We start from the raw sequence: 26,607 nt of genomic DNA on the forward strand, positions 1-26,607 counted from the left end.
TGCACAGTCATCTGGCACAGCTGCCCTCTGGGCTTCTGTCCTTGGCACTGCCACCATTCCATCCTCTGCTCTGCTCTCCTCTCCTGCAGCCTTGCAGCCCTGCACCCGTGTTGCGCCTAGAGCACTGGGTGGGGCTCTTTATATAGAGTCAACAGCCATGAATTGCCCACAGATGTGCAGTGAGCTAGTCAGCTAGGGCCAGGTGAGAATCCTGGCCTCAGGAACTCTCGTTTTATCCACACTGCTATCAGCTAGTTTTCTTACCCTGTATTCTCAATTTTTTCTTCATAGCTTCTGCATACTCAGTGTCTATGTTATTTTGAAACTTTGCCTGGGTTATAACTTTGATTTGCTCTGGTCTCTCATTTACTCTTACTTTACCTCATGACTGCACTGTATATTTGTTTAGTGTCAGTTTGTATGGCTAATAAATCATTTCTTTTTATAAATTGTAATTCAAAGGCTTAAACATAGGACTCAGCAGTAGTTCATTCTTAGCCTTTTTTTTTCCCTTGCCACTGGACCATTTTATTGACTCCTAGCTAGTGTGTGGATGTCTGCTGGTTGGTCCAGGTGATCATAGCTGATCAATCGGTGATAGACATGGGGTTGTATAACCTGTCTTTGGCTATGTTCTCATCATGTACTGTGGTAGGGTAGCTTACTTTAGGATGACTTATGGTGAATACATGCACTATGACTGATTGACACTTAATGCAATAACATTAATAATTTAGTTACATAGATACCTGTTTTAAGTGTGGCATAGGCCATAGCAATAGATGAAATTTAATAAAACCCACATTCTTTCCTCATCTCAATTTTTAATATCAGAGTGTGGTTAAGTTTTATATAAGTATGCTAATATAAAAGTTTTTACAGAGTGATGTTTTATTTGAACTTTATTTGCTAAGTAATACTTGGAAGATGTTTAAACATTCCTGTCTTTATATAGTGCTGTCTTGCCAATGGGTTTCAGCTCTTGGCAAGTTCACTATGGATTCAGTGTGACCGAAGAAATGACACTGGAACATTCTTGGGGTGAAAGGTTTATACCCAGCTTTATGTGCACAGTGGCAGGTCAATCACTAGAATCCTGTCCACTCAGAGCGAGTCTGCATGCAGCAAGCTGCTCTGTGCCTTTGGGGCTCTCTACCTGCGCAGCCATCTCAGTCTCTGTCCTTGGCGCTGCCACCACTCCAGTGTCGTCTCTGTTCTCCTGCAGCCTTGGAGCCATGCCACTGTGTCTCCCAGAGCACTGGGCAGGGTTCTTTATATAAAGTCAATAACAATGCATTGCCCACACTTGTGTAGTTAGCTAGCCAACCAGGGCCAGGTGAATATCCTGGCCACAGGAACGTTCACTTTATCCACACTCCACCCCTCCAGGATTCTCCCCTCCCGATCTATGTGCCCTCAATCCTCTGCATGGTCCCTGTGTGAGAAAGCTGGAGCATTGTAGCCAAATTCCATAACATAGAAAACATACAAATAACAAAAATTATGACAAATTATAATAATCCTCATGCCTGAAGAGATCCATTGCCACCAATTGGTCATCCTGGCTGTATTCAAATCAGTTCTGCTCAAATGAGTTAACCAAAAGAACAGAGGTTGGGCTTTACAATACCCACCTTCTCCAGCCTCTCCAGCCTCTCCAGCAGAAAGTCTTGCAGACACACAGGCCTATCTTGTTACTTTATCTCTGCCTTCTGCTTCATCCTCAGCAGCCAGAACCACCGCTCCAGTCCCAACCACTACCACAGCTCCAGTCATCTAATTTCTTTCTGTCTGCTACTCCCTTTTCAAACCAACCCAAATCTGGGTCCTTGTGACCTTCACGGGGCCCTTTAAATTCTTCATTCAAGAAGCAGACCGTATTTACTTTTGTGCTTGAGCCTGAGGATAGAAGCAGAACATGGAGTGCTCCACAACCTGAGGAGGGGGCTGCACCTCTGCTGAAAGAACTTGCAGTTGCCGAGTCCTGGTTTTCCACCAGCTTTCAACCAGGTGTGGTTTCAACTGAGGAGGGGCTGATGCCTCTGGCACTGTCAGTGCCTCCACCCCTACCTGTTCATCAAACCTCCGCTCCTCCATTTCTGGGGATGACAGCTCCAGTACATCTTTCTCTTGTCCCAGGGCACCTGGCAGCCTGTGTGCTGCTTCTTCCCATGCCACTCCTTCTCAGGCCTCTGCTCCTTCTCGTGCTGCTTCCTCTTGAGTTACCACTACATCCTTTACTATTTCCACAGCACTTCGTAGTGACACCATTTCTGTCAGCAACAGATTTTGTTTCTCTTGGGGTGGACCCCAGTCCTCCACCCCTTCACAGTACCACATGTCCACAGGGGGACACTCGAATGTCTCCCCATCCATAGGTGCAGGTACTTAAAACTCCCATGAGGGCAGCCTTTTCCTTGGTCAACAGTGAATCCTGTTGACTATGCCAATTGTCTTGCCAATAGGTTTCAGCCCCAGGCAAGTTCACTATGGATTCGAAGTGACCAAAGAAATGACAGTAGAATGTTCTTGGGGTGAAAGGGTTATACCGAACTTTATTTCCACGGTGGCAGGTCAGTCACTAGAATCCCATCCACTGAAAGCAAGTCTGCATGCAGCACGCCATCTCTGTCTCTGGGCCTCTCTACCCACACAGCTGTCTCAGTCTCTGTCGTTCGTGCTGCCACCACTCCAGTCTCGTCTCTGCTCTCCTGCAGCCTTGCAGCCATACCGATGTGTCTCCCAGAGCACTGGGTAGGGCTCTATATAGAGTCAGTAATGATGCATTGCCCACATGTGTGTAGTTAGCTAGCCATCCAGGGCCAGATGAAAATCCTGGCCACAGGAACCTTCACTTTATCCACCTGTGCTATGCCTCTCATGACCCAGCTGCAGAAAAAAAGGACTCCACCTCTCACTCCAGTCCAGATATACCCTCACTTGCTCTAGTAATTACCTATTGATATGGAGATGGCCTACTTCTCTCCACTCCTTGGAAACACCTTTTGATAGGGAGATGCACTAAGGCCAGGCAAGAGATTATGGAAATACTACAGTTTTACCCACACTGTTATGGAGGTTATGTATTAGCTATTATTTTTAATAAATACATAGAATATTTCTTTTAGCAGTCTACCAACTGACATTGCTTTAACTAATATAAAGCTCAAGTTTCTTATGTTTACGATTTTAAAAATGTAAATAATCTAGTGGAAGTTGTTATTCTGAGTTTTAAAATAAGATTCATGTCTCAGGGTTATTTTAGTTTTGTTGAGTTTCTCAGTATTGTGGGTAAAATTGCAGTATTTCCAGAATCTCATGGTTCGCTTTAGTGCACCTCCATATCAATAGGTGTTTCCAAGGGGTGGAGAGAAGTAGCCATCTCCATATCAATAGGTAATTATCTGGAATGGAGAGGTTGGGTGGGTCTCTCTTCTCTTCTGCAGCCAGGTCTGGAGAGATGCAGGACGAGTGCTTACAAGAAATAAACGCATTTCTCCCACTTTATTTCTCCATTTGACCAATATCAGTTTCAAAGGTTTTGTCCCAGGATTTCTCCCTGGAGTTACAGGTATAAAAACACCAGAGCAAGTAGAAAAGTCAGTTTATTTGGAATCAGAAGACCTGAGTTCGGGTTCTGTGTCTGCTACCAGAGTGATCTTAGGCAAATCATTGAGCTTTTCTTGGCTTCACTTTCCTTAATTGTCTAGTGAGGGCAGCAAAGATGATTTCTGAAGTGATATTCAGGGTAAAGGTGTTGAAAACCAAGGAAGTACCAGGATTTTGAGTTGCAGATTATTTGCAACCCCAAAGTAGCATTTTAAGTGTGTTATATAATAAATCCTGATACCATTTACCCTGTTTTCTAGCATCTTTGCTGAGAAAAAAACAGTGTCTCAGGAAGCAAGTATTCAGTATTAAATTTGATAACTCATATAAGTTGACTGTCACAGCACCTGCCATATAGTAGGCTCCAGAAGATACTAAGTTTCCTTTTCTATTGAGATCTTCCGCCTGCCTCCCACTCCCAGGGTATAACTCTTTATGGGCATCTCAAATGCAAGTAAGATACATTCATTGTAATGGATACCTAGGTGCAGCATCTAGACCTCCTTCAGGACAGAGAGGCATTCCCCTAGCTACCTGGAGTCATGGCTCAGCTGTATCCTTCTCTGGGAGTTGTCCTTGCTGAAGGAAGCTGTCTCACCCAAGATTATGTCCCCTTCCTGGAATCAGCCTGCACTTCATTACTGGTTGATGTGGAGGATACAAAAAATCATCCTCTTGCCTTGATTAGGGACTTCTTTGAAGGGCTATCCTAGCTAGCTTCAGGACTCTCAGGAGGATTAGCTTAGGCTGCTGGTGCAGCTGTATTACTGATGATATGGTTCAAATTCTCCCAGACATACTGCTCTTGTGCCCACACAGGTGTTCTTGAAGGTACTCCCCAGTAACCCTCCTGCTTGCAGAATTCGGAGTCTCAGGAGTCTGTTTCCTTGAGAACCTGAATTAGGAGTCATCTGCTATTTGGATAGTCTTTCTCAGGGATTTTTGCATCATAAAAGATGGTTATTTCAGAGTGGATTTAAATTTTGTGTTCTACTTCTTTTTTTTTTTTTTTTTTTTTTTTAATAATTATTTTTTATTGAAGGGTAGTTGACACACAGTATTACATTACATGAGTTTCAAGTGTACAACACAGTGGTAGAACATTTATATACATAATTCTAGGTTCCAGCTATCACCCTACCAGGCTGTTACAATATCTTGACTATATTCCTTATGCTATACCTTACATCCCGGTTACTAATTTATTTTACCATTGGAAGTCTGTCCTTTTTTTTTTTTTTTGTGAGGGCATCTCTCATATTTATTGATCAAATGGTTGTTAACGACAATAAAATTCTGTATAGAGGAGTCAATGCTCAATGCACAATCATTATTCCACCCCAAGCCTAATTTTTGTCAGTCTCCAATCTTCTGAGGCATAACAAACAAGTTTTTACATGTAGAACAAATTCTTACATAATGAATAAGTTACATAGTGAACAGTACAAGGGCAGTCATCACAGAAACTTTCGGTTTTGCTCATGCATTATGAACTATAAACAGTTCAAATATGAATACTCATTTGGTTTTTATACTTGATTTATATGTGGATACCACATTTCTCTCTTTATTATTATTATTTTTAATAAAATGCTGAAGTGGTAGGTAGATACAAGATAAAGGTAGAAAACATAGTTTAGTGTTGTAAGAGAGCACATGTAGATGATCAGGTGTGTGCCTGTAGACTATGTGTTAATCCAAGCTAGACCAGGGCAATAAAACATCCACGTATGCAGAAGATTTCTCTCAGAACGGGGGGGTGAGGTTCTAAGCCTCACCTCTGTTGATCCCCAATTTCTCACCTGATGGCCCGCCTGCGACTGTGCCTGTCTTAGGTTGTTCCTCCCTTGAGGAATCTTACCCGTCTCTGGCTAACCAGTCATCTTCCGGGGCCATACAGGGAAATGTGAAGTTGGTAAGTGAGAGAGAAGCCTTATTGTTTGAAAAAGTTAGCTTTTTACTTCTTTGCATATTTATGCCCTGTGGCTTCTATGCCCAGCATTTGTCTTGAGGTATCTTTACCACTTGGAAGAATTATGATACTCGGTAAATTTGATATGAGGCACGAATTCTATTTAAGGGTTGTAATTAGGAAGGAAGAAGAAAAGCTATAGAAGTAGCAGGCGGAAGAAAACATGGGAAGATTGATTATTTCTTTGATATATCTTCTTGTAGAGTAACTTCAGCATGTATAGGTTTTAAGCTACTACTTAAATTGCACACACACATTAACATAATAGGAGTATAGTTACATAACCAAAGCATATCTGTAATTACCAGCCATCTGCAGTGAAACCAAGAAAACCAGTTAGGCACCTTAGGCATTTGTGAAAACTTATCTATGATATGGTGGATATTGTCCAAATGAACTTGAACAGTCTGAGAGAAATCAGACAAATTAAAACAACCCATTCCTGGGGACTGTTCACATGCCATATGTTCTTTTAACAATAAATAGTTTGTAGTTGTAAGACTTTGGAGCGCTACAATTTGCACTTCTCCAAATTCTTGGTTGAGTTCCAACAGTATAGATCCAGTCCAATTTTGTTGTTTTACTGTATGCACAGGCCAGCTTAGATATCTCCTTCCTCATTCCCATGGCAGGTCCAGGAACTGGTGGGATGAGTGCATCTACAGCTGTAGCAGTGCGTGGATCTTTGTTGGGGTTTTTTGATGATCATCTTCTGGCATGAGTCTTCCAGAGGGTGCAGATGTTGGAAGTTCTTTTTCATATCGTATCTTAGTTCATTTTCGGGGTAGCCCAATTAGGCTTTGATCCTCTGTATAAACACAAACAGACCCTTTGCCTACACTTTTATATGCCCTTTATACCCTTGTGTAGAACTCGTTGGAGGTTACCACACAGGAACTGCCCTTTTTTTTTTTTTTTTTTTTGCTATCACTAATCTACACTTACATGACGAATATTATGTTTACTAGGCTCTCCCCTATACCAGGTCTCCCCTATAAACCCCTTTACAGTCACTGTCCATCAGCATAGCAAAATGTTGTAGAATCACTACTTGCCTTCTCTGTGTTGTACAGCCCTCCCTTTTCTCCTACCCCCCATGCATGTTAATCTTAATACCCCCCTACTTCTCCCCCCCTTATCCCTCCCTACCCACCCATCCTCCCCAGTCCCTTTCCCTTTGGTACCTGTTAGTCCATTCTTGATTTCTGTGATTCTGCTGCTGTTTTGTTCCTTCAGTTTTTCCTTTGTTCTTATATTCCACAGATAAGTGAAATCATTTGGTATTTCTCTTTCTCCGCTTGGCTTGTTTCACTGAGCATAATACCCTCCAGCTCCATCCATGTTGCTGCAAATGATTGGATTTGCCCTTTTCTTATAGCTGAGTAGTATTCCATTGTGTATATGTACCACATCTTCTTTATCCATTCATCTATTGATGGACATTTAGGTTGCTTCCAATTCTTGGCTATTGTAAATAGTGCTGCAATAAACATAGGGGTGCATCTGTCTTTCTCAAACTTGATTGCTGCATTCTTAGGGTAAATTCCTAGGAGTGGAATTCCTGGGTCAAATGGTAAGTCTGTTTTCAGCATTTTGATGTACCTCCATACTGCTTTCCACAATGGTTGAACTAACTTACATTCCCACCAGCAGTGTAGGAGGGTTCCCCTTTCTCCACAGCCTCGCCAACATTTGTTGTTGTTTGTCTTTTGGATGGCAGCCATCCTTACTGGTGTGAGGTGATACCTCATTGTAGTTTTAATTTGCATTTCTCTGATAATTAGCGATGTGGAGCATCTTTTCATGTGTCTGTTGGCCATCTGTATTTCTTTTTTGGAGAACTGTCTGTTCAGTTCCTCTGCCCATTTTTTAATTGGGTTATTTGTTTTTTGTTTGTTGAGGCGTGAGAGCTCCTTATATATTCTGGACGTCAAGCCTTTATCGGATGTGTCATTTTCAAATATATTCTCCCATACTGTAGGGATCCTTCTTGTTCTATTGATGGTGTCTTTTGCTGTACAGAAGCTTTTCAGCTTAATATAGTCCCACTTACTCATTTTTGCTGTTGTTTTCCTTGCCCGGGGAGATATGTTCAAGAAGAGGTCACTCATGTTTATGTCTAAGAGGTTTTCGCCTATGTTTTCTTCCAAGAGTTTAATGGTTTCATGGCTTACATTCAGGTCTTTGATCCATTTTGAGTTTACTTTTGTATATGGGGTTAGACAATGGTCCAGTTTCATTCTCCTACATGTAGCTGTCCAGTTTTGCCAGCACCACCTGTTGAAGAGACTGTCATTTCGCCATTGTATGTCCATGGCTCCTTTATCAAATATTAATTGACCATATATGTCTGGGTTAATGTCTGGATTCTCTAGTCTGTTCCATTGGTCTGTGGCTCTGTTCTTGTGCCAGTACCAAATTGTCTTGATTACTATGGCTTTATAGTAGAGCTTGAAATTGGGGAGTGAGATCCCCCCTACTTTATTCTTCTTTCTCAGGATTGCTTTGGCTATTCGGGGTCTTTGGTGTTTCCATATGAATTTTTGAATTATTTGTTCCAGTTCATTGAAGAATGTTGCTGGTAGTTTCATAGGGATTGCATCAAATCTGTATATTGCTTTGGGCAGGATGGCCATTTTAACGATATTAATTCTTCCTAGCCACGAGCATGGGATGAGTTTCCATCTGTTAGTGTCCCCTTTAATTTCTCTTAAGAGTGACTTGTAGTTTTCAGAGTATAAGTCTTTCACTTCTTTGGTTAGGTTTATTCCTAGGTATTTTATTTTTTTTGATGCAATTGTGAATGGAGTTGTTTTCCTGATTTCTCTTTCTGTTGGTTCATTGTTAGTATATAGGAAAGCCACAGATTTCTGTGTGTTGATTTTGTATCCTGCAACTTTGCTGTATTCCGATATCAGTTCTAGTAGTTTTGGGGTGGAGTCTTTAGGGTTTTTTATGTACAGTATCATGTCATCTGCAAATAGTGACAGTTTAACTTCTTCTTTACCAATCTGGATTCCTTGTATTTCTTTATTTTGTCTGATTGCCGTGGCTAGGACCTCCAGTACTATGTTAAATAACAGTGGAGAGAGTGGGCATCCCTGTCTAGTTCCCGATCTCAGAGGAAATGCTTTCAGCTTCTCGCTGTTCAATATAATGTTGGCTGTGGGTTTATCATAGATGGCCTTTATTATGTTGAGGTACTTGCCCTCTATTCCCATTTTGCTGAGAGTTTTTATCATGAATGGATGTTGAACTTTGTCAAATGCTTTTTCAGCATCTATGGAGATGATTATGTGGTTTTTCTCTTTCTTTTTGTTGATGTGGTGGATGATGTTGATGGACTTTCGAATGTTGTACCATCCTTGCATCCCTGGGATGAATCCCACTTGGTCATGGTGTATGATCCTTTTGATGTATTTTTGAATTCGGTTTGCTAATATTTTGTTGAGTATTTTTGCATCTACGTTCATCAGGGATATTGGTCTGTAGTTTTCTTTTTTGGTGGGGTCTTTGCCTGGTTTTGGTATTAGGGTGATGTTAGCTTCATAGAATGAGTTTGGGAGTATCCCCTCCTCCTCTATTTTTTGGAAAACTTTAAGGAGAATGGGTATTATGTCTTCCCTGTATGTCTGATAAAATTCCGAGGTAAATCCATCTGGCCCGGGGGTTTTGTTCTTTGGTAGTTTTTTGATTACCGCTTCAATTTCGTTGCTGGTAATTGGTCTGTTTAGATTTTCTGTTTCTTCCTGGGTCAATCTTGGAAGGTTATATTTTTCTAGGAAGTTGTCCATTTCTCCTAGGTTTCCCAGCTTGTTAGCATATAGGTTTTCATAGTATTCTCCAATAATTCTTTGCATTTCCGTGAGGTCCGTCGTGATTTTTCCTTTCTCTCGTTTCTGATACTGTTGATTTGTGTTGACTCTCTTTTCTTCTTAATAAGTCTGGCTAGAGGCTTATCTATTTTGTTTATTTTCTCGAAGAACCAGCTCTTGGTTTCATTGATTTTTGCTATTGTTTTATTCTTCTCAATTTTATTTATTTCTTCTCTGATCTTTATTATGTCCCTCCTTCTGCTGACCTTAGGCCTCATCTGTTCTTCTTTTTCCAATTTCGATAATTGTGACATTAGACCATTCATTTGGGATTGCTCTTCCTTTTTTAGATATGCTTGGATTGCTATATACTTTCCTCTTAAGACTGCTTTTGCTGTGTCCCACAGAAGTTGGGGCTTAGTGTTGTTGTTGTCATTTGTTTCCATATATTGCTGGATCTCCATTTTGATTTGGTCATTGATCCATTGATTATTTAGGAGCGTGTTGTTAAGCCTCCATGTGTTCGTGAGCCTCTTTGCTTTCTTTGTACAGTTTATTTCTAGTTTTATGCCTTTGTGGTCTGAAAAGTTGGTTGGTAGGATTTCAATCTTTTGGAATTTTCTGAGGCTCTTTTTGTGGCCTAGTATGTGGTCTATTCTGGAGAATGTTCCATGTGCACTTGAGAAGAATGTATATCCCACTGCTTTTGGATGTAGAGTTCTATAGATGTCTATTAGGTCCATCTGCTCTACTGTGTTGTTCAGTGCTTCCGTGTCCTTACTTATTTTCTGCCCAGTGGATCTATCCTTTGGGGTGAGTGGTGTGTTGAAGTCTCCTAGAATGAATGCATTGCAGTCTATATCCCCCTTTAGTTCTGTTAGTATTTGTTTCACATATGCTGGTGCTCCTGTGTTGGGTGCATATATATTTAGAATGGTTATATCCTCTTGTTTGACTGAGCCCTTTATCATTATGTAGTGTCCTTCTTTATCTCTTGTTACTTTCTTTGTTTTGAAGTCTATTTTGTCTGATATTAGTACTGCAACCCCTGCTTTCTTCTCACTGTTGTTTGCTTGAAATATGTTTTTCCATCCCTTGACTTTTAGTCTGTACATGTCTTTGGGTTTGAGGTGAGTTTCTTGTAAGCAGCATATAGATGGGTCTTGCTTTTTTATCCATTCTGTTACTCTGTGTCTTTTGATTGGTGCATTCAACCCATTAACATTTAGGGTGACTATTGAAAGATATGTACTTATTGCCATTGCAGGCTTTAAATTCGTGGTTACCAAAGGTTCAAGGTTAGCCTCTTTAGTATCTTACTGCCTAACTTAGCTCGCTTATTGAGCTGTTATATACACTGTCTGGAGATTCTTTTCTTCTCTCCCTTCTTGTTCCTCCTACTCGATTCTTCATATGTTGGGTGTTTTGTGCTGTGCTCTTTCTAGGAGTGCTCCCATCTAGAGCAGTCCCTGTAAGATGTTCTGTAGAGGTGGTTTGTGGAAAGCAAATTCCCTCAGCTTTTGTTTGTCTGGGAATTGTTTAATCCCACCGTCATATTTGAATGATAGTCGTGCTGGATACAGTATCCTTGGTTCAAGGCCCTTCTGTTTCATTGTATTAAATATATCATGCCATTCTCTTCTGGCCTGTAGTGTTTCTGTTGAGAAATCTGACGTTAGCCTGATGGGTTTCCCTTTATAGGTGACCTTTTTCTCTCTAGCTGCCTTTAACACTCTTTCCTTGTCCTTGATCTTTGCCATTTTAATTATTATGTGTCTTGGTGTTGCCCTTCTTGGATCCTTTCTGTTGGGGGTTCTGTGTATTTCCGTGGTCTGTTTGATTACTTCCTCCCCCAGTGTGGGGAAGTTTTCAGCAATTATTTCTTCTAAGATACTTTCCATCTCTTTGCCTCTCTCTTCTTCTTCTGGGACCCCTATAATACGGATATTGCTCCTTTTAGATTGGTCACACAGTTCTCTTAATATTGTTTCATTCCTGGAGATCCTTTTGTCTCTCTCTATGTCAGCTTCTATGCGTTCCTGTTCTCTGATTTCAATTCCATCAATGGCCTCTTGCATTCTATCCATTCTGCTTATAAACCCTTCCAGAGTTTGTTTCATTTCTGCGATCTCCTTTCTGGCATCTGTGATCTCTTTCCGGACTTCATCCCATTTTTCTTGCGTGTTTCTCTGCATCTCTGTCAGCATGTTTATGATTCTTATTTTGAATTCTTTTTCAGGAAGACTGGTTAGGTCTGTCTCCTTCTCTGGTGTTGTCTCTGTGATCTTTGTCTGCCTGTAGCTTTGCCCTTTCATGGTGATAGGAATAGTCTGCAGAACTGGGACGAGTGACGGCTGGAAGGACTTCCTTTCTTGTTGGTTTGTGGCCCTCCTCTCCTGGGAGAACAGCGGCCTCTAGTGGCTTGTGCTGCGCAGCTGCGCGCAGACAGGGCTTCTGCTTCCTGCCCGGCTGCTATGGAGTTAATCTCCGCTGTTGCTGTGGGCGTGGCCTGGCTCGGGCAGCTACTCCAAAATGGTGGAGTCGCGTTGGAGCAGGAGCTGCTGGGAGGCTATTTATCTCCGTAAGGGGCCTCCCTGCTCCCTGCAGCCCAGGGGTTAGGGTGCCCAGAGATCCCGGATTCCCTACCTCTGGATTAAGTGGCCCGCCCTGCCCCTTTAAGACTTCCAAAAAGCACCCGCCAAAACAAAACAACAACCACAAAAAGAAACAAGAAAAAAAAAATTTTTTAATAAAAAAAAAAAAAAATTTTAATTAAAAAAAAAAAGGTGGTCGTTCGTTTTTCTTTATTCTCCGGTGCCAGCCTCAGGCCTCTGCTCACCGGTCTTTCTGCCCTGTTTCCCTAATATTGGGGTCCCTGTCCCTTTAAGACTTCCAAAAAGCGCTCGCCAAAACAAAGCAGCAAAAAAGCAAAAAAAAAAAAATGGTCGCGCGCTTTTCTTATGTCCTCTGTCGCCCAGCCTCCAGTGCCTGCTCACTGTTCTTGCTGCCCTGTTTTCCCAGTATCGAGGGCCCTGCACTCTGTCCCGGATGGCGGGGGCTGGGTGTTCGGCAGTCCTGGGCTCCATCTCCCTCCCGCTCTGCCTGCTCTTCTCCCGCCGGGAGCTGGGGGGAGGGGCGCTCGGCTCCCGAGGGGCCGGGGCTTGTATCTTACCCCCTTCGCGAGGCGCTGGGTTCTCTCAGGTCCGGATGTGGTCTGGATATTGTCCTGTGTCCTCTGGTCTTTATTCTAGGAAGGGTTGTCTTTGTTATATTTTCATAGATATATGTTGTTTTGGGAGGAGATTTCCGCTGCTCTACTCACGCCGCCATCTTCCGCCAGTTTGTGTTCTACTTCTTTGAAACTGATATTTTACATATCTTTTATAACACTAATTCATACCCACTAGATTAGATTTTCTCTTAGATTTTATAGTGCTACAAAATGGGTTTTCAAGACCATTTTCTGGGATTTTGAGCATGGGCCACAGATGCTCTGTTCAGGAAATTTTATTATCAGTACTTTTCCCAGTTCCATCAAGTGGTTTTAAAACTTAAAAATGAAAAGTGTCTTTTTCATTTTTTTTTATTAAGGTATCATTGATATACAATCTTACGAAGGTTTCACATGAGCAACATTGTGGGTACTACAGTCACCCATATTATTGAGTCCCCACCCACACCTCATTGCAGTCACTGTCCATTAGTGTTGTAAGATGCTATGGAGTGACTACTTGTCTTCTCTGTGCTATACTGCCTTCCCCATGACCCTCCTACATTATGTGTGCTAATCATAATGCCCCTTAATCCCCTTTTTCCTACGCCCCCACCCCCTTCCCTTTGGTAACTGCTAGTCTCTTCTTCGAGTCTGTGCGTCTGCTATTGTTTTGTTCCTTCAGTTTTGCTTTGTTGTAATATTCCACAAATGAGTGAAATCATTTGGTACTTGTCCTTCTCCACCTGACTTATTTTACTGAGCATAATACCTTCCAGTTCCATCCATTGTTGCAAATGGTAGGATTTGTTTTCTTCTTATGGCAGAATAATATTCCATTGTGTATATGTACCACCTCTTCTTTATCCATTCATCTACTGATGGACACTTAGGTTGCTTCCATGTCTTGGCTATTGTAAATAGTGTTGCGATAAACATAGGGGTGCATATGTCTTTTGAACCTGGGATCTTGTTTTTTTGAGGGGGGGTAAATTCCTAGAAATGGAATTCCTGGGTCAAATGGTATTTCTATTTTGAGTTTTTTGAGGATCCTCCATATTGCTTTCCACATGTTTGAACTAATTTACTTTTCTACCAACAGTGTGGGAGGGTTCCTCTTTCTGCACATCCTTGCCAGCATTTGTTGTTCCTTATCTGTTGGATGTTGGCTATCCTAACTGGTGTGAGGTGATACCTCATTGTGGTTTTAATTTGCATTTCCCTCTAAATTAACAGTGTGCAGCATCTTTTCATGTGCCTGTTAGAAATGTGTCTTCTTCTTAAGACTAGAGCGTCATCTTTATTTTGGTATATTTTTGTGTCTGCTTAGCCATACTTGTTGAATCAAAACACCTGATTCTAAACTTGCTTAAAATAGTAGATCAAGTTTATTTATATTGTAGATATTTAATTACTTGTTGGATATTTTAAAAAATGTGTTAGATATTAAAAAAGCTTTTGTTCTTTTACTTAATATTGAGTCAGTTGTATGATGTCCATAAGCCCAATTTAGTTTCTAATAACTTATCTATGATTAGTTTTAATAGTCTTAGTTTCTTACTAATTTGGGTGCTTTTTCCTCTCTTTTTTTCTGACTTGGCTGCTTTTGAGAGGTAAATTAATTTCATGTAATTATTAATAACCAATAACTAATTTTCAGAGTTTTGGAAGTGTCCATAAAAAAGCTAAGCATATCAAGATTGGAAATAAATTTGACTTTGTATGGATATGCATTTAAGTTAGCCAGCTTAGGGACCAAATGAATCATGTAATGAGGATTTTGGAGCTAGAAGAACCCATGATCTTGTCCTGACCTGAAACTTACTGATGAAATTGAGATAGAGAAATTAAGTGTCTTGGTGAGTATCAGAGGGATGACCAAGAAACGTTCTAGATAGTACAGAGAATATATTGAATTGGGACTGGGAAACGTAAGTTTAAATTGCAGCTCTACCATTAGATATCAGAGTGATGCTAGGGCTTAGTTTCCATATCTATGAAGTAATACAATTGGAATATGATTTCTGAGATGGTTTCCAGCTTTTACATTTTGATTCAAGTCTTTCTTTGGGAAAGGTGCACTTAATGTAAGTGTCTGTTATTTACAGTGTATCTAAATAATGCTATGTACTGGTTTAAACATTTTGCATGTATTATTTCATTTAATCCTCACAATGATTCTGTGTGCCCAACTTTATTACTTCTACTTTACAAATGGGAATTTGAGGCTTAGAGAAGTTAAGTATATTTACAAAGCTTCTAAAATGGGTAAACTGGAAGTTGGATGCAGGTCTGTATGACTCTAACTTCTGTATTCTAAATCACCAGCCCTAGATTTAGGTGCACTTTTGTTTTGGGAACACTTGGCAGGCCCTTTTGAAAACAAAAGCAAGAGACAGTTGCATTTAGATAAGTATATGCTTCTGATCACCTTCTCTGGCATAGTGTAGTTTTGTGTGTCAGTAGGTTAATCAGGAAACTTAGGATTCAGAAGTATGTTGTGTGTTGGCACTTGAGAAATTTTGGAGAAGGCTAGAATCAGATGCAATGGGGATAACCTCTTAGAGAAACACTGAGGGACAAATTGAATAGGGATCGTATGCATTTCAGAACGAATAATTTAACAACTTGGGTGACTACCTTGCTCACTAAAGTTGTAGATGGCTCTTGGTTGGGTAGAATTGCTCACATTTCAGAAAATAGGAATTGTTCTCAGCTGAAAGATGATATAAATAAGTTAGGGTTGAATGTGATATATTTCTAAAGAAGCTTCCTATTTATTATACGTGGTTTTATGATGGATAGAAAATTGTGGAGTTATATGGTACTAAACTTTTCTAGGTCATGGTCATATTATTACAAAAGTCTGAATAAGCTTTCTACTTCAGGATTTGTTCCTGATCAGGATGTACTCAGTTTTAAGAAGATGGAGAAATGAGAAAGAACTCTTGAGGACAAAAAAAAAGTAACTAGCAAAAATGAATTATGAGACAAATTTAAAGGTGTTAGAGTTATAATGGAGATAAGAATGAAGAGTATTAGTGACTGTTTCCAAGACTGGAAATTTACGGCACAAATTTTATATGAAGTTTTAGGCTGACAGCTAGGAGAAGTTAGGATTAGGAGCACAGAAGGTATAAAATGAAAGGTGGAAGGAAGGTCCCTTCTCCAGTAATCATTGCTAATGGTTTCTTGTGTACTTTTCTACAATTTTTTGATGCATATATCTGAAAGAAAAGTGAGGGGATAGATGAAAGGAAAAAGAGGGGATGCAAACTCAACAGTTCAAGCAGGTTTATTGCTAAACCTGAGAGGGACCCCTCTGTCCTGGCCAGCAGAACAAAGGAAAAGGGGTCTTTAACACATCAAGAAGCTTTTTATGGCCAGGGTTTTCAGTGGGCTTTTTGAGGGGAGGTGTCAGGGGAAAGGTGGGCCTGTGGCTTGCTGACTTGTCCTCTGGAGAATGCTTGTAGGCTAAGTAAGATGAAACCTAGGTCTCTCTGAGATGGTGGGTGGGTTTATTGAAAAGGCTGTACTCATGTCTGGATTCTATCAATTTTCATTAACATTATACAGATATGATCATACTCATGAAGTTGAATTGTTTTTTTTTTCATTTAATATAGTTTGGAGAGCTGCCTTTTTCTGTTTTTAACAACTACATTATATTCTACTACATGGATTATCAAAATTTAACTAGTCTCCTATTGAAAGACATTTAGTTTGTTTCCAGTTTTGCTATTATAAACAACACTGCGGTGAACATGCTTGTACAAATATAGGTGGTATTTTTGTGAATTTGCCCACTGGATAATTTCCTAGCAGTAATTTAGAGAATATGTATGTTTTGTGTATTTAGTAACACTCCTACTAACAATGTATGAGTGTTGGTTTTCCAACAACCTTTCGACCAATGAGTATTGTCAAAGAATGAAAACATCTTAATTTTATTTAAATATCCTGAAAACCAGATTGTCAGTTATCATTTGGTTTTCCAGTTTTTTGTTTACCTTGAAAAGTTATAAAAGAAAAAATGGAAAATCAAATGATATAAATCTTGGAGTAGTTACATTAATCCTCTTTTAATCTATGAAAAACTATTGTGTGTCAGTTAAATTCAGGTGGGGACTTTTATTGTGTCCTAGGATTTGTGGTGAATATGCAACCCTGTATAGGACTCCTGTCCTCAAAAAGGTTGCTTTTCTCTTTTGTGGAGAAGATATGACATTGCATCTACTGTATCTAATTGTATTTATTGGTATATAATAAACCCAAACTTTGGCTTTGGCTAAATCAACCACCAAGTTATTTGCTCTAGATTCTGTAGATCAACAATTTGGGTGAGGCTTAACTGAGTAGTTCTTCTGCTGGACTCTCTTAAAGTTGCTCATACTCATAGAATTATCTGTCAGTTTGATTGAGATGGATAGTCTAAGGTGGCCTCACTCAGATTGCTGATTATGTTAATTGGGCCACAAGTGTCTGAGGCCAGCCTGGGCTTATATGGTGGCAGAAGAATTTGAGCAATTTCTGTTGTGCAACCACTTTTCAAGTACCTGCTTGTATCTCACTTGTTACTCTACCATCAGCCACAGCAAGTCTCATGGCCAGCCCAGAGTCCATGTGGGAGAGGATTCACAAGAGAATTACAGGGGCATTAAAACATAGGTGTGATTCATTGGAGGGTCATAATCTACCACAGATACCACTTTCTTCTTTGTTGTACTGTGAGTGTTATAAATAAGAAAAGTACAAATATGGGACATAATAGAATTTAAAGAAAAATATTTCTTATCTGAGGGGGAAGATTCAGGAAAGGTTGTATGATGTTATTTAAATTGGAAAGACTGATTTCATCAACAGTTGCAAAATCATTATTTTCTAAATCATTCCTTCTCCATTAACTGGTATTTTTTTGTAAAGAACTTTTCAACATCAACCAGGGCTATTTGGTTACCATGAATTTCAGTGCATACTGGAAGGGCAGTATAAATGCTTAATACTTTTCCTTTCATTACTAATTTCCAGAATAAGAGTTGGCATATTACTTTAGTAATAATCAGTGAAGCTTGTTTATTTGTCTTTTGCTTTTCTCTGTTCTTGAGAAAAGAGAACTCATAGATTTTTAAATATATTTTATGAACTCATGGATTTATATGTATTTAGTGGGTTTCAATCAATTGAAGTTAGTTTTATTTTTTTGATGTGTGTATTGTCCCTGCTATAGCTAGTAGAAGTGCCTTCAAGGTGACTTTTGGCAACAGGACCCTATTAGTGTTTGATAGTTTCCTTGCTTTTTGGCATAACAGTGTGTCCCAGGTTCATCTTGTAACATTTCTCCTCCAGGCTGGAATCAGTTGTTTTTTCCAAAAGTCCTGGTTCTTTTTAGTGGAAAATGCTATTTAGACACCACTGTCTGAATACTTAGGGTGCTCATTGCTTCTGGGTTATCATTGCTTGTAAACTTTAAAGTGGTAACAACTAGGATATATAATTTTAAAGGCAAAAAAACATGAGTTCAAATTTAAGATTATAATTGGTTTTTATTTCTTTGAGTTTATATGTTTTTTATTTTACACTTAGCATTAATTATTTTTTCCTAAAAATATAAAAACAGCTTTACAAAAACAATATTAATATTACTGTTAGTAGTGCTGAATTAATTTTACAATTTTTTTTCAAGAATTCTTTTTGTCCTTTTATGTCACTAAGACCAAGTAATCATGTGACATTAAATACATTCATATTGTGCAACATCACAATTATCTATCTCCAGAACATTTTCATAATTTCATAATGAAATTCTGTACCATTAAACAATAACTTATTTCCCCTACCCCCTAGTCTTTAATAATCACTTTTCTATTTCCTGTCTTTATGAATTCAGTAATTTTAAGTACCTCATATAGTGGAATCTCACATATTTGTCCTTTCGTGTCTGGCTTATTTCATTTAGCATAATGCTTCCTAGGTTCATCCATGTTGTAGCATGTTTTACAAAACTTCCTTTTAAAGGCTGAGTAATTGTATGTATATACCACATTTTGTATATCCATTTACCCATAGATGGACATTTGTGTTGTTTCTACTTTTTTTGCAATTTTGAATAATGATGTTATGAATATTGATATACAAACATCTATTCAAATTCAGTTTGATTTTAACTGAGGTTTTTAATAAGTGAGTGTTATTATTAGCTAAGCTAGAAAATATAGGGGGAAAAGAAAACCTTTTCCCTGGGTTGGTAAAGGACTGAAATAAATGAAGGGTTTGATTTTGGCTACGATTCATTTGTGGTGCTTTAGAAATCAATTAGAAATCAACTGGAAATGTGGGTATAGAGTGCTAAATTAGGTTTCTCTTTTATAGTCCAGGTGAGAGATAATGGCACCTTGAACTAAGGTAATGGAAGAGAGATGGAAAAAGGAATGAGTCAAAATTTATGGTGGTGATTGAATTAACTTGGTGATTGGTTTTGAAGGTTAAGGAAGAGAGGAGTTAAGGGTAATGTTCTGGATTTAGGCAGGGTGAGTGTGTAATGTTTCTGTAAATTGAGATAGAGAATTCAAATGGATGAAAAGTTTGTGAGAAAAGATAATTAATTTGGTTTTGAATAAACTGACTTTAGGGCACCAGGTGGACATATTTAACAGGACTGGGAAATATGAATTTTAAGTTCAGAGTTTGGATTAAATTTAAAGCTTTACTTTTTGTCAGCATTGGGGTAATTACAATTAAGGAAGTAAATGTGATCACCTAGAGTGTATATGGTAAGCTAAGAGGTTGAGCATGAAACCCTCCTGGGAAGTCCTGAAATGCTTTCTATGAAATTAAAGAAAAAATTTCCCTATGAAATATATTTTTTTTATTTGACCTTGACCTCTGGGGCATGCAGGTGGAATATATAAGTCTGCAGCTCAATAAGAACACTATACCCCAATAGTATACATCAACATATATTAAATAGTTGAAGACAGGAGAATTGAATAGGTCACCTGAGGGCAACATATTCACTGATGGAACAAAAGAAGAGATGGCAGTATCCTATGAAGATATATAGGTGATAGGTGAAGGATAAGGGAACCCAGGAAAGAAGTAAAGAAATTTCCCTATGAAATATTACTTGTGATTTGCAAATATACCTTTCTCACTTCATCTGTATGGGGTAAGTTCTTAGTTTTTAATAGTAGGAAAAGGGTAGTGAGGGCCCTAAGAAATCTTTGATTATGCACTTACAGTTCAAGGATTTATTAGGCAATGTATTTATTTAAAGCATCTTTCTCAAGGTCTGCATTTAGTGGATGGCTTTTCAAACTTTGAATTTGTGAAAGTCTTCCTACTTAGTTTTTATAGTGGACTGAGGGTGAAATAGAATAAAATCAATGCTAGAAGTTACATTTTGCTTTCAGAAATCCTTAAAAATGTCTTACAAGTCCTCAGGGTTTTGAGGTTTGTTATTTAATTTCTAATACTTGTATCCTTTCCAGTTTTAGAAATAATTCTGCTAAGTAGTAAGGTGTGTATAGTATTCTACAACAACGTTTTTTCAAAAATTTTTGTAAAAGCAAAAATTTAGTCAACTCACCTTTTTCTGGGAATTAATCTATTATTAAATACTCAGCTTTTGCTGATTTGCCTTGTTTCCTATCTGGTTTTAGTAGTGTGGTATGGCTTGTATATTTGCTTATTAAGCATTTATTATGTCTCTTCTGTGTGCAAAGACTGTTATAGTTATCATTTTAGTCATTTTTAGTGCTTTGTAGGTAGGTAAGATTTAAACATGAGGTTCTTTATCTTTAGTGGCAATTTGGTTGTGAAACTGATTTATTTTCCCAATGAAATTTTTGCTCTGTTCCTGCTTGATCTTAAGAGTGAAGTCACATATGTAGAATAGTTGGTGGGATAGGGCGAGTATGCTGAGTTTGGAAGCTCTGACTCAGTATATTACTAGACATTAGGAACACTTTTGTTATTCATCTATGAAATAATTGTTTCTTATATGCTACCTGATTTTTGTTTTGTTTCTGTTTTTCTTTGCTGTTAGATTTTCAGTTATGATTGGAAGTCATAACTTTTGGTTGCTTTGGATCACAGAAGGACAATTATGATTCTCACATGTAGATTAAATTGTATTCACCAAACAACCCGTCTAAAATAGATCAAATACATATTATAAAGAAACTTCATGTTGTTAAAACTTCTATGCTAGTGATATTTCCTCTCAAGTTATTACATAATGATAAGTAATGGTAAATAATTATAACTTTTTTCCCCAGTGAAATACTGTTCTTTCTTCAAAAACTTGTATTTGATTCTTTGATAGCAGTTTTTGCAGAGATTAATGCTGCTTTGTATTGATCTTATAGTTGTTGGCAGTAGGAATCTGTTTTTATATTACCAACAATCTAGGGTAGTCTGTATATTTCAGGCATCTACTCTTATTTGGGCAAAGTAAATGTTTTCAATACCATATAAACTGTTCTTACCCATATTTTCAAATTTTGTTATATTTGGCTGAGCCCACTAAGAATTAATGACAGGTGTTTCATAAGTATAATCTTGATCTTGTTGTAAGCCCAAATATTTAAAATTTTTAAAAAATCTGAAAAATTAAAAAATAATATGACCACACTAACCAAAACTTTTTGGGTGAGTTGGAGAGTTGGTTAACAAAATCCATCAATACAAATCTCATCCTCTCAATAACATAGGGAAAAAATAGTAACAACAACAAAAATTGCCCTAACATAAAACTCATCAGTCTTATATGAACTTTCAGTCTCTCTGTGTTTTTTGCATAATTGAAGTCATATTCAAACGTTGGACTTAGCCTCTCTTACAAATTCAGCATCATATCACGTACATTGTCACTTTTCTGTATAATCTTCACACTTGTCGTTTTTAATTAACAAGTTTTTTGAGTGGGTATGTCATAATTTAATAACCATTTCTTTGTTTTGAACATATAGATTGCTTATAATTTTTCACTTTTGTAAATAATGCTTTGCTTGGAATTCTCATTTATCTCTGCCTAGAAAAGTTTTGATCAGACTTCAATCCCAGACACAGTGCTCGGGTGGGCTTGATAGCTTTTGACAATTTTTCTGTTCACAGCAACTTTCTGAGTTCCCACAGTGGGCCTGGCTTCTTGTTACCTACCACATGTAGGGCATTTTGGTCCCTAGTATCTCATAAGAAGTTGGTTGCCCCTACCTGTTTCAGGTTCTAGAACTCTGTACCCAATTAGTTTCTGTTTTATTTTTTTGTCTATTGAGATACTTACTTGGTTTTGAGCATGGTTCTACCTCTTTAATATTTAAAAATTCTTCAGTTTGTTACTGATTTTTGATTGGAGCTGAGGCAGCTTGATTTCTTTGCTGACTACAAGTGCTATCTGGACTTGGACTGGGGTTCTGGATATTGTTACTTTACCATGGCATATTTCAATATTTTATATCCCTTACCCTTTTGCATATTACTTTAATATTAATACCTATGTGTGTGTAACTTTCTGTCAGGTACATTCATTTTTTTTTTCCTTTAAGTACAGTGTTCTTATTTCTGCCCTACTTTGTGTGCATTTTTGTCATCTAATTGGAATAATTGCTCATTTTACTTAATTAAATTTAACTTTTCCTTCAAGAAATACATTTTTTTTTCAATTATCACAGTTACCATTGTGGGAATAAAGATAGTGTGCACCATAAATGTTTTTGATAAGTATTATTGAGTCAGTCCTTGTGCTCTGAATCTTTTTGCCCTATGTTTTACTAGATTTTCTGTTCTTTTTAAAGTTAACACCTTGGTATTAATGAATGATAATGTTGGATGGTAAATGTTGTGGGATAAAAGCTATCTTTAATCCTTCAAACTCTTCTTTGGTGATAGAATATCAAATATTGGAGACAGATTGGCGTGGGTGGTATATAGGTGGGTGACCAGATAATGTAGGCTGTGTTAATCTTTATAGGTCCCCTCAGATCATTGTAGTTTAATTGGTGTAGCAAAGAGAGCAAGGCAAGAGGAAATTAGATCAACGTTTTAGTTCTGCTTCTCTTTGATTTTTGCTAACAGTACAGTCTTGAGAAATCTCTTAGCTACTTTCAGTCTGTTTTCTCATCAATCAAGATAACATTTACCCTGCTTATCTCAGAGATGCCATTAAATAAGATTTTCTGTGAATGTGAGTTGAAGACTTTAAAGCACTATGTGCAAGAGTAAACTTAATAATTTAAAAAGACTAAAAATGAAAGAATGCATATAGAGATCTTGATAGAGTATTTGGCACTATCTTCAATAAAGAATAGCTGCTAGTGCTCTGTTATTATTTAGAGGGCATCTACTCTTATGTGTAAGGCTAGCCCTGATTACTGCTTAGGTTATTAAATAGTTTATGAATAGTTTAATGTCTATTTTGACTTTCCCCCCTTCTGTTTGTGTTTCAGACTCCCGGGAGAGTTGGTTCTCAAGGTTCTGATTTAGATTCATCAGCAGCTCCTATAAACACAGTTGATGTCAATAATGAAAGCTCTTCAGAGGTATGAACATAATAATTTGGCACTAAGATTCAATATTGTTTAAGGGAAAATAGCAACTATTTGGAGTAATGATTGGTAATTTATACTTTAATAGGGGTCCTCACAAGTTTTACAAATTGGAATGTAACTTTTGAATCACATTTTTAAGTATGTGAGACTGAGAAAGTGAATATTAAGACTGAAAAGTAATATTTCCAATTTGTGTTTAATGCTAATGTTATCTCAATTTAATAAAGCTTTTAAAATCTGTTTATAAAGAATTACCAGGTTATAACATTCACACATTTGCTATCTTCATTTATGACTTTGTAAGAACTTTTATCTTTGAAAGCTCATTAAAAATTAAGAAAGTAAATAAGTCTAAAAAAGAAATAAATTGAGAAGTCAGCATTAGTAGTTGCTTTATTATTGTTATTTTTAACAAACATTTGCTTGTTATAGAAAAAAGGAGTTAAGGAAAGAACATAAAAACCACCCCTAATTCTGTCCTTAGAGATTGACATATTCATGTTCTGCTCTGACAGTTTTTGTCAGGTGCCCCTTTCTAAACTCAAATGTGTGCCTACCCAGTTTCTTTCTCTGCCCTTTCCTACCTCTTAGTTGTTGAGTCTATCTTGCATGTGTTTCTGGGTATGTCTCTCTTTCTAACCATTCATTCTCTCTGTTTTGTCTCTCTGGCCATCTATTTCATATGATGAGCTCATGAGAATTAAATGAGATAATATATACAAAGAGTTTATCACAGCATCTGATATGAAGAAAACATTCAATAAATGTTAGTTACCTCATTTAACAGATAACTGAAGGTCAGATAAGCTACTAAAAGTGGTGTGAATCCAGCATTTAAGCCCAATTCTAGCTCTTAACTGCTACCCTGTCTTGCTTCCCAACGTGGAGTCTTGTTTGCAGTCTTCCTCTTCCCCGATGCTATTATCCTAAGTCATCTTAGTGACTCAAGGCACATGGTACCCTCCCAGTTTTTAATGTTATCAATGCCAGTGATCTTTATTACCTCTTTTCAAGCTACTCAAGCCCATGGCTGTACCACCTTATAACCAGGCAGACTATTTTCACCTGAAAGGTTAAGATTGTATCATCCTTTTCTTTACCACAACTGCTTATCCTCAAAAACTTTCTCATATTCTCATTCCTTAATTTCTTTAGCCCTGCTAAGTATTTAAGGTTTTTAATTCCTGTCTTTTTTTCTAGTCTCTTAACCTTTCTTGGCTTCATTTCTTTTCCTCTCTAACCTTACATCTAATGACATTAAATATTTGTTGGTTACTTACAATATCTCAGGTAATATACTAAGCATTTTATGTACTATGTAATAACTCTAGAGAGAATAGGTGCTGACACCAGCTGCATTTTATATATGAGGAAACTGACACTTAGCAATGTAAAGTGATTTCCTTAAGGTCATATTGTCAGCATTGGTTGAGACTCAAATCCACATCTATTTTTGACACCCAAACTCATGATGTTATAGCCTTTGTTATGTATTGTCCTTCAGTACTATCTTCATTTTATTTACTTTTTCTCTATACTCTCAATTCCTCTATTCTCTTATCCTTCTACTGTTCTCTCCTGATAAAACCCCAAACCATAGATCAGTGTAACAACCCATATTTTTAAATATAGATATTGTTAAGTATAGGGAATTTGGGAGATTGTTTTAAAATGATTTTATTTGGCTTACCAAATTAGAAGGATATGTCACCAACTGGGAATTATAGATGTGAGCAAGCAAGGGATCTCAGGCTAGTAGAATATGGTAAAGACAGAAAATTGCTCTCATTATAAGAACATTTTTGTCAAGAACATTATCTTATATAAAGATACTTGTTATAACTGCCTGTCATTTCTTGATCTAAAACAAAAGCTAACTTCCCAGTAATAGCTCCCAGATAAGTAAAGACAAAATGTCATAAACAAAAAGAGTAATACTTCAACCTAAAGCAACGGGTTACTATAATAAAATGTAATCAATGGGATTTACAGCATTAGGATGGGAACTAATTTTAGAAGTGTTACTTTGGATAGGTCTTTCACCTTTTACAGAGTTACTACTTGAAAATTTCCCTTGCATATACTAATGAAAGATACTAATTATTTTCCTGTTATGTCTATTTTCATTGTCTTTATTTTATTTTATAAATAACTTTTTGTGTGTATCCTCCTAAAAGTTGTTATTTCACAGGGTTTCATCTGTCCATTATGTATGAAAAGATGTATAACTGCTATTGATTTGTCGGAGCATTACAAGAAAATGCACACTGAAAATGAAACAAGAGGACAGGAACTTCTTAATGACTCCAGTGCTACTGTGGGTCCTATATATTTTGTTTTAGCAGCTGGTTATGGGTTGCTCAAAATAGCTTTGTTTTTCCTTGCCTTGGTGTTGCTTAACTTTCTATGCTACAAGGGAATATGGGTTGCTTTAATTATGCATGCTTTAAAGAAGGTTCAGTAAAGAAAAGAAGCTCTTGGGAAGTCAGCTTGGTTGCTCTTAACTGTTTGCTGATGTGTTTTTGTGAATCTGTAAGCAAATATAAAAGTTTAAGTTAATATTTTTGTATAAACTTTGCCATAAAATTTGAAATACAAAGTGAGTGATATTTTATTTCAACACTTTTAAGTTGTATCTTTATTATTTAATGTTTTATTAAGGAATGTGTTAAAATACTCTAGGTTAAAGTATTTGACTCTTACATGGAAAGAAGACTGCATGTGAACTGTTACTTTCTTTTTTGGGGGAAACTATACAGCACTAGAAGCTGAATCTTCTGCTGTTTTCAGTCTTTGACTCTCCAAACCCGAGGGTGGTGACAGCTGATACACACTCATCATTAACAGTAGATCACCCAAAATTTCTCTGTAGTGTGTGGGGGTGGGAGCCAGTGCAGGGTAAGTGTTGTTCATTTTCAGGCTGGAAAAGTTTCTCAGATGTTCCTGATATATCTCTTTCCTTTGAAAATCACTACAGTATTCTAAAAACAAGGAGAAGCATTAGCTTTTTTTGATTCTTTTACAGATTTTGTAAAAGAATGAAACTTTTTGTACCACAAGAGACAAAACCAGACTTGACTTAACTTTTTTCTGTGAGGCAGTTATGTATACAAGTAAATGATCTCACCAAACATTCACTTATACAACACATTAATAGCGTGCCTCTTATGTGCTAGGTATTTTGGTAGGTAAAGTAGATAAAACGGTAAATAAGTTATGATCTCTACTCTAATAAATTTCTATGATAGTATTGTAAAAAGAGTGCAATGGTTAATTCAGCTGTAGAGGGCCCCAGAAGAACTTAACTGGAGAAAATTAAATTAGACATTCTCTAGGGTGATGGGGAAATGGTACATGTAGGAGGACACCAGTTAAACTAATTTGAGTGGTGTGAGCAGGTAGAGGCATAAAATATTCTTGGAACTCTGCTTAGGATTTTACCAGTTGTCTTCC

At 37.6% G+C, this 26,607-nt stretch overlaps 1 protein-coding gene across 3 annotated transcripts in view; it reads left to right on the forward strand.

Moving 5' to 3' along the window:
- The window catches only part of EEA1 (early endosome antigen 1), a 141,006-nt gene that overhangs the window by 25,353 nt on the left and 89,046 nt on the right, over positions 1 to 26,607 (forward strand). The window contains exons 1-3 of one of the 3 annotated variants that reach the window (XM_057486516.1): positions 1,883 to 2,010; positions 23,053 to 23,145; positions 25,346 to 25,471. In XM_057486516.1, coding sequence (XP_057342499.1) covers positions 25,367 to 25,471 — 105 coding nt within the window. In that variant the 5' untranslated portion in view covers positions 1,883 to 2,010; positions 23,053 to 23,145; positions 25,346 to 25,366. Of the gene's footprint in view, positions 1 to 1,882; positions 2,011 to 23,052; positions 23,146 to 25,345; positions 25,472 to 26,607 lie in introns of those variants that run through there. The other 2 variants (XM_057486515.1, XM_036891056.2) reach the window with 2 other exon arrangements.

Source organism: Manis pentadactyla, chromosome 10 (assembly GCF_030020395.1).
Source record: "Manis pentadactyla isolate mManPen7 chromosome 10, mManPen7.hap1, whole genome shotgun sequence".
Lineage (NCBI taxonomy): Eukaryota > Metazoa > Chordata > Mammalia > Pholidota > Manidae > Manis > Manis pentadactyla.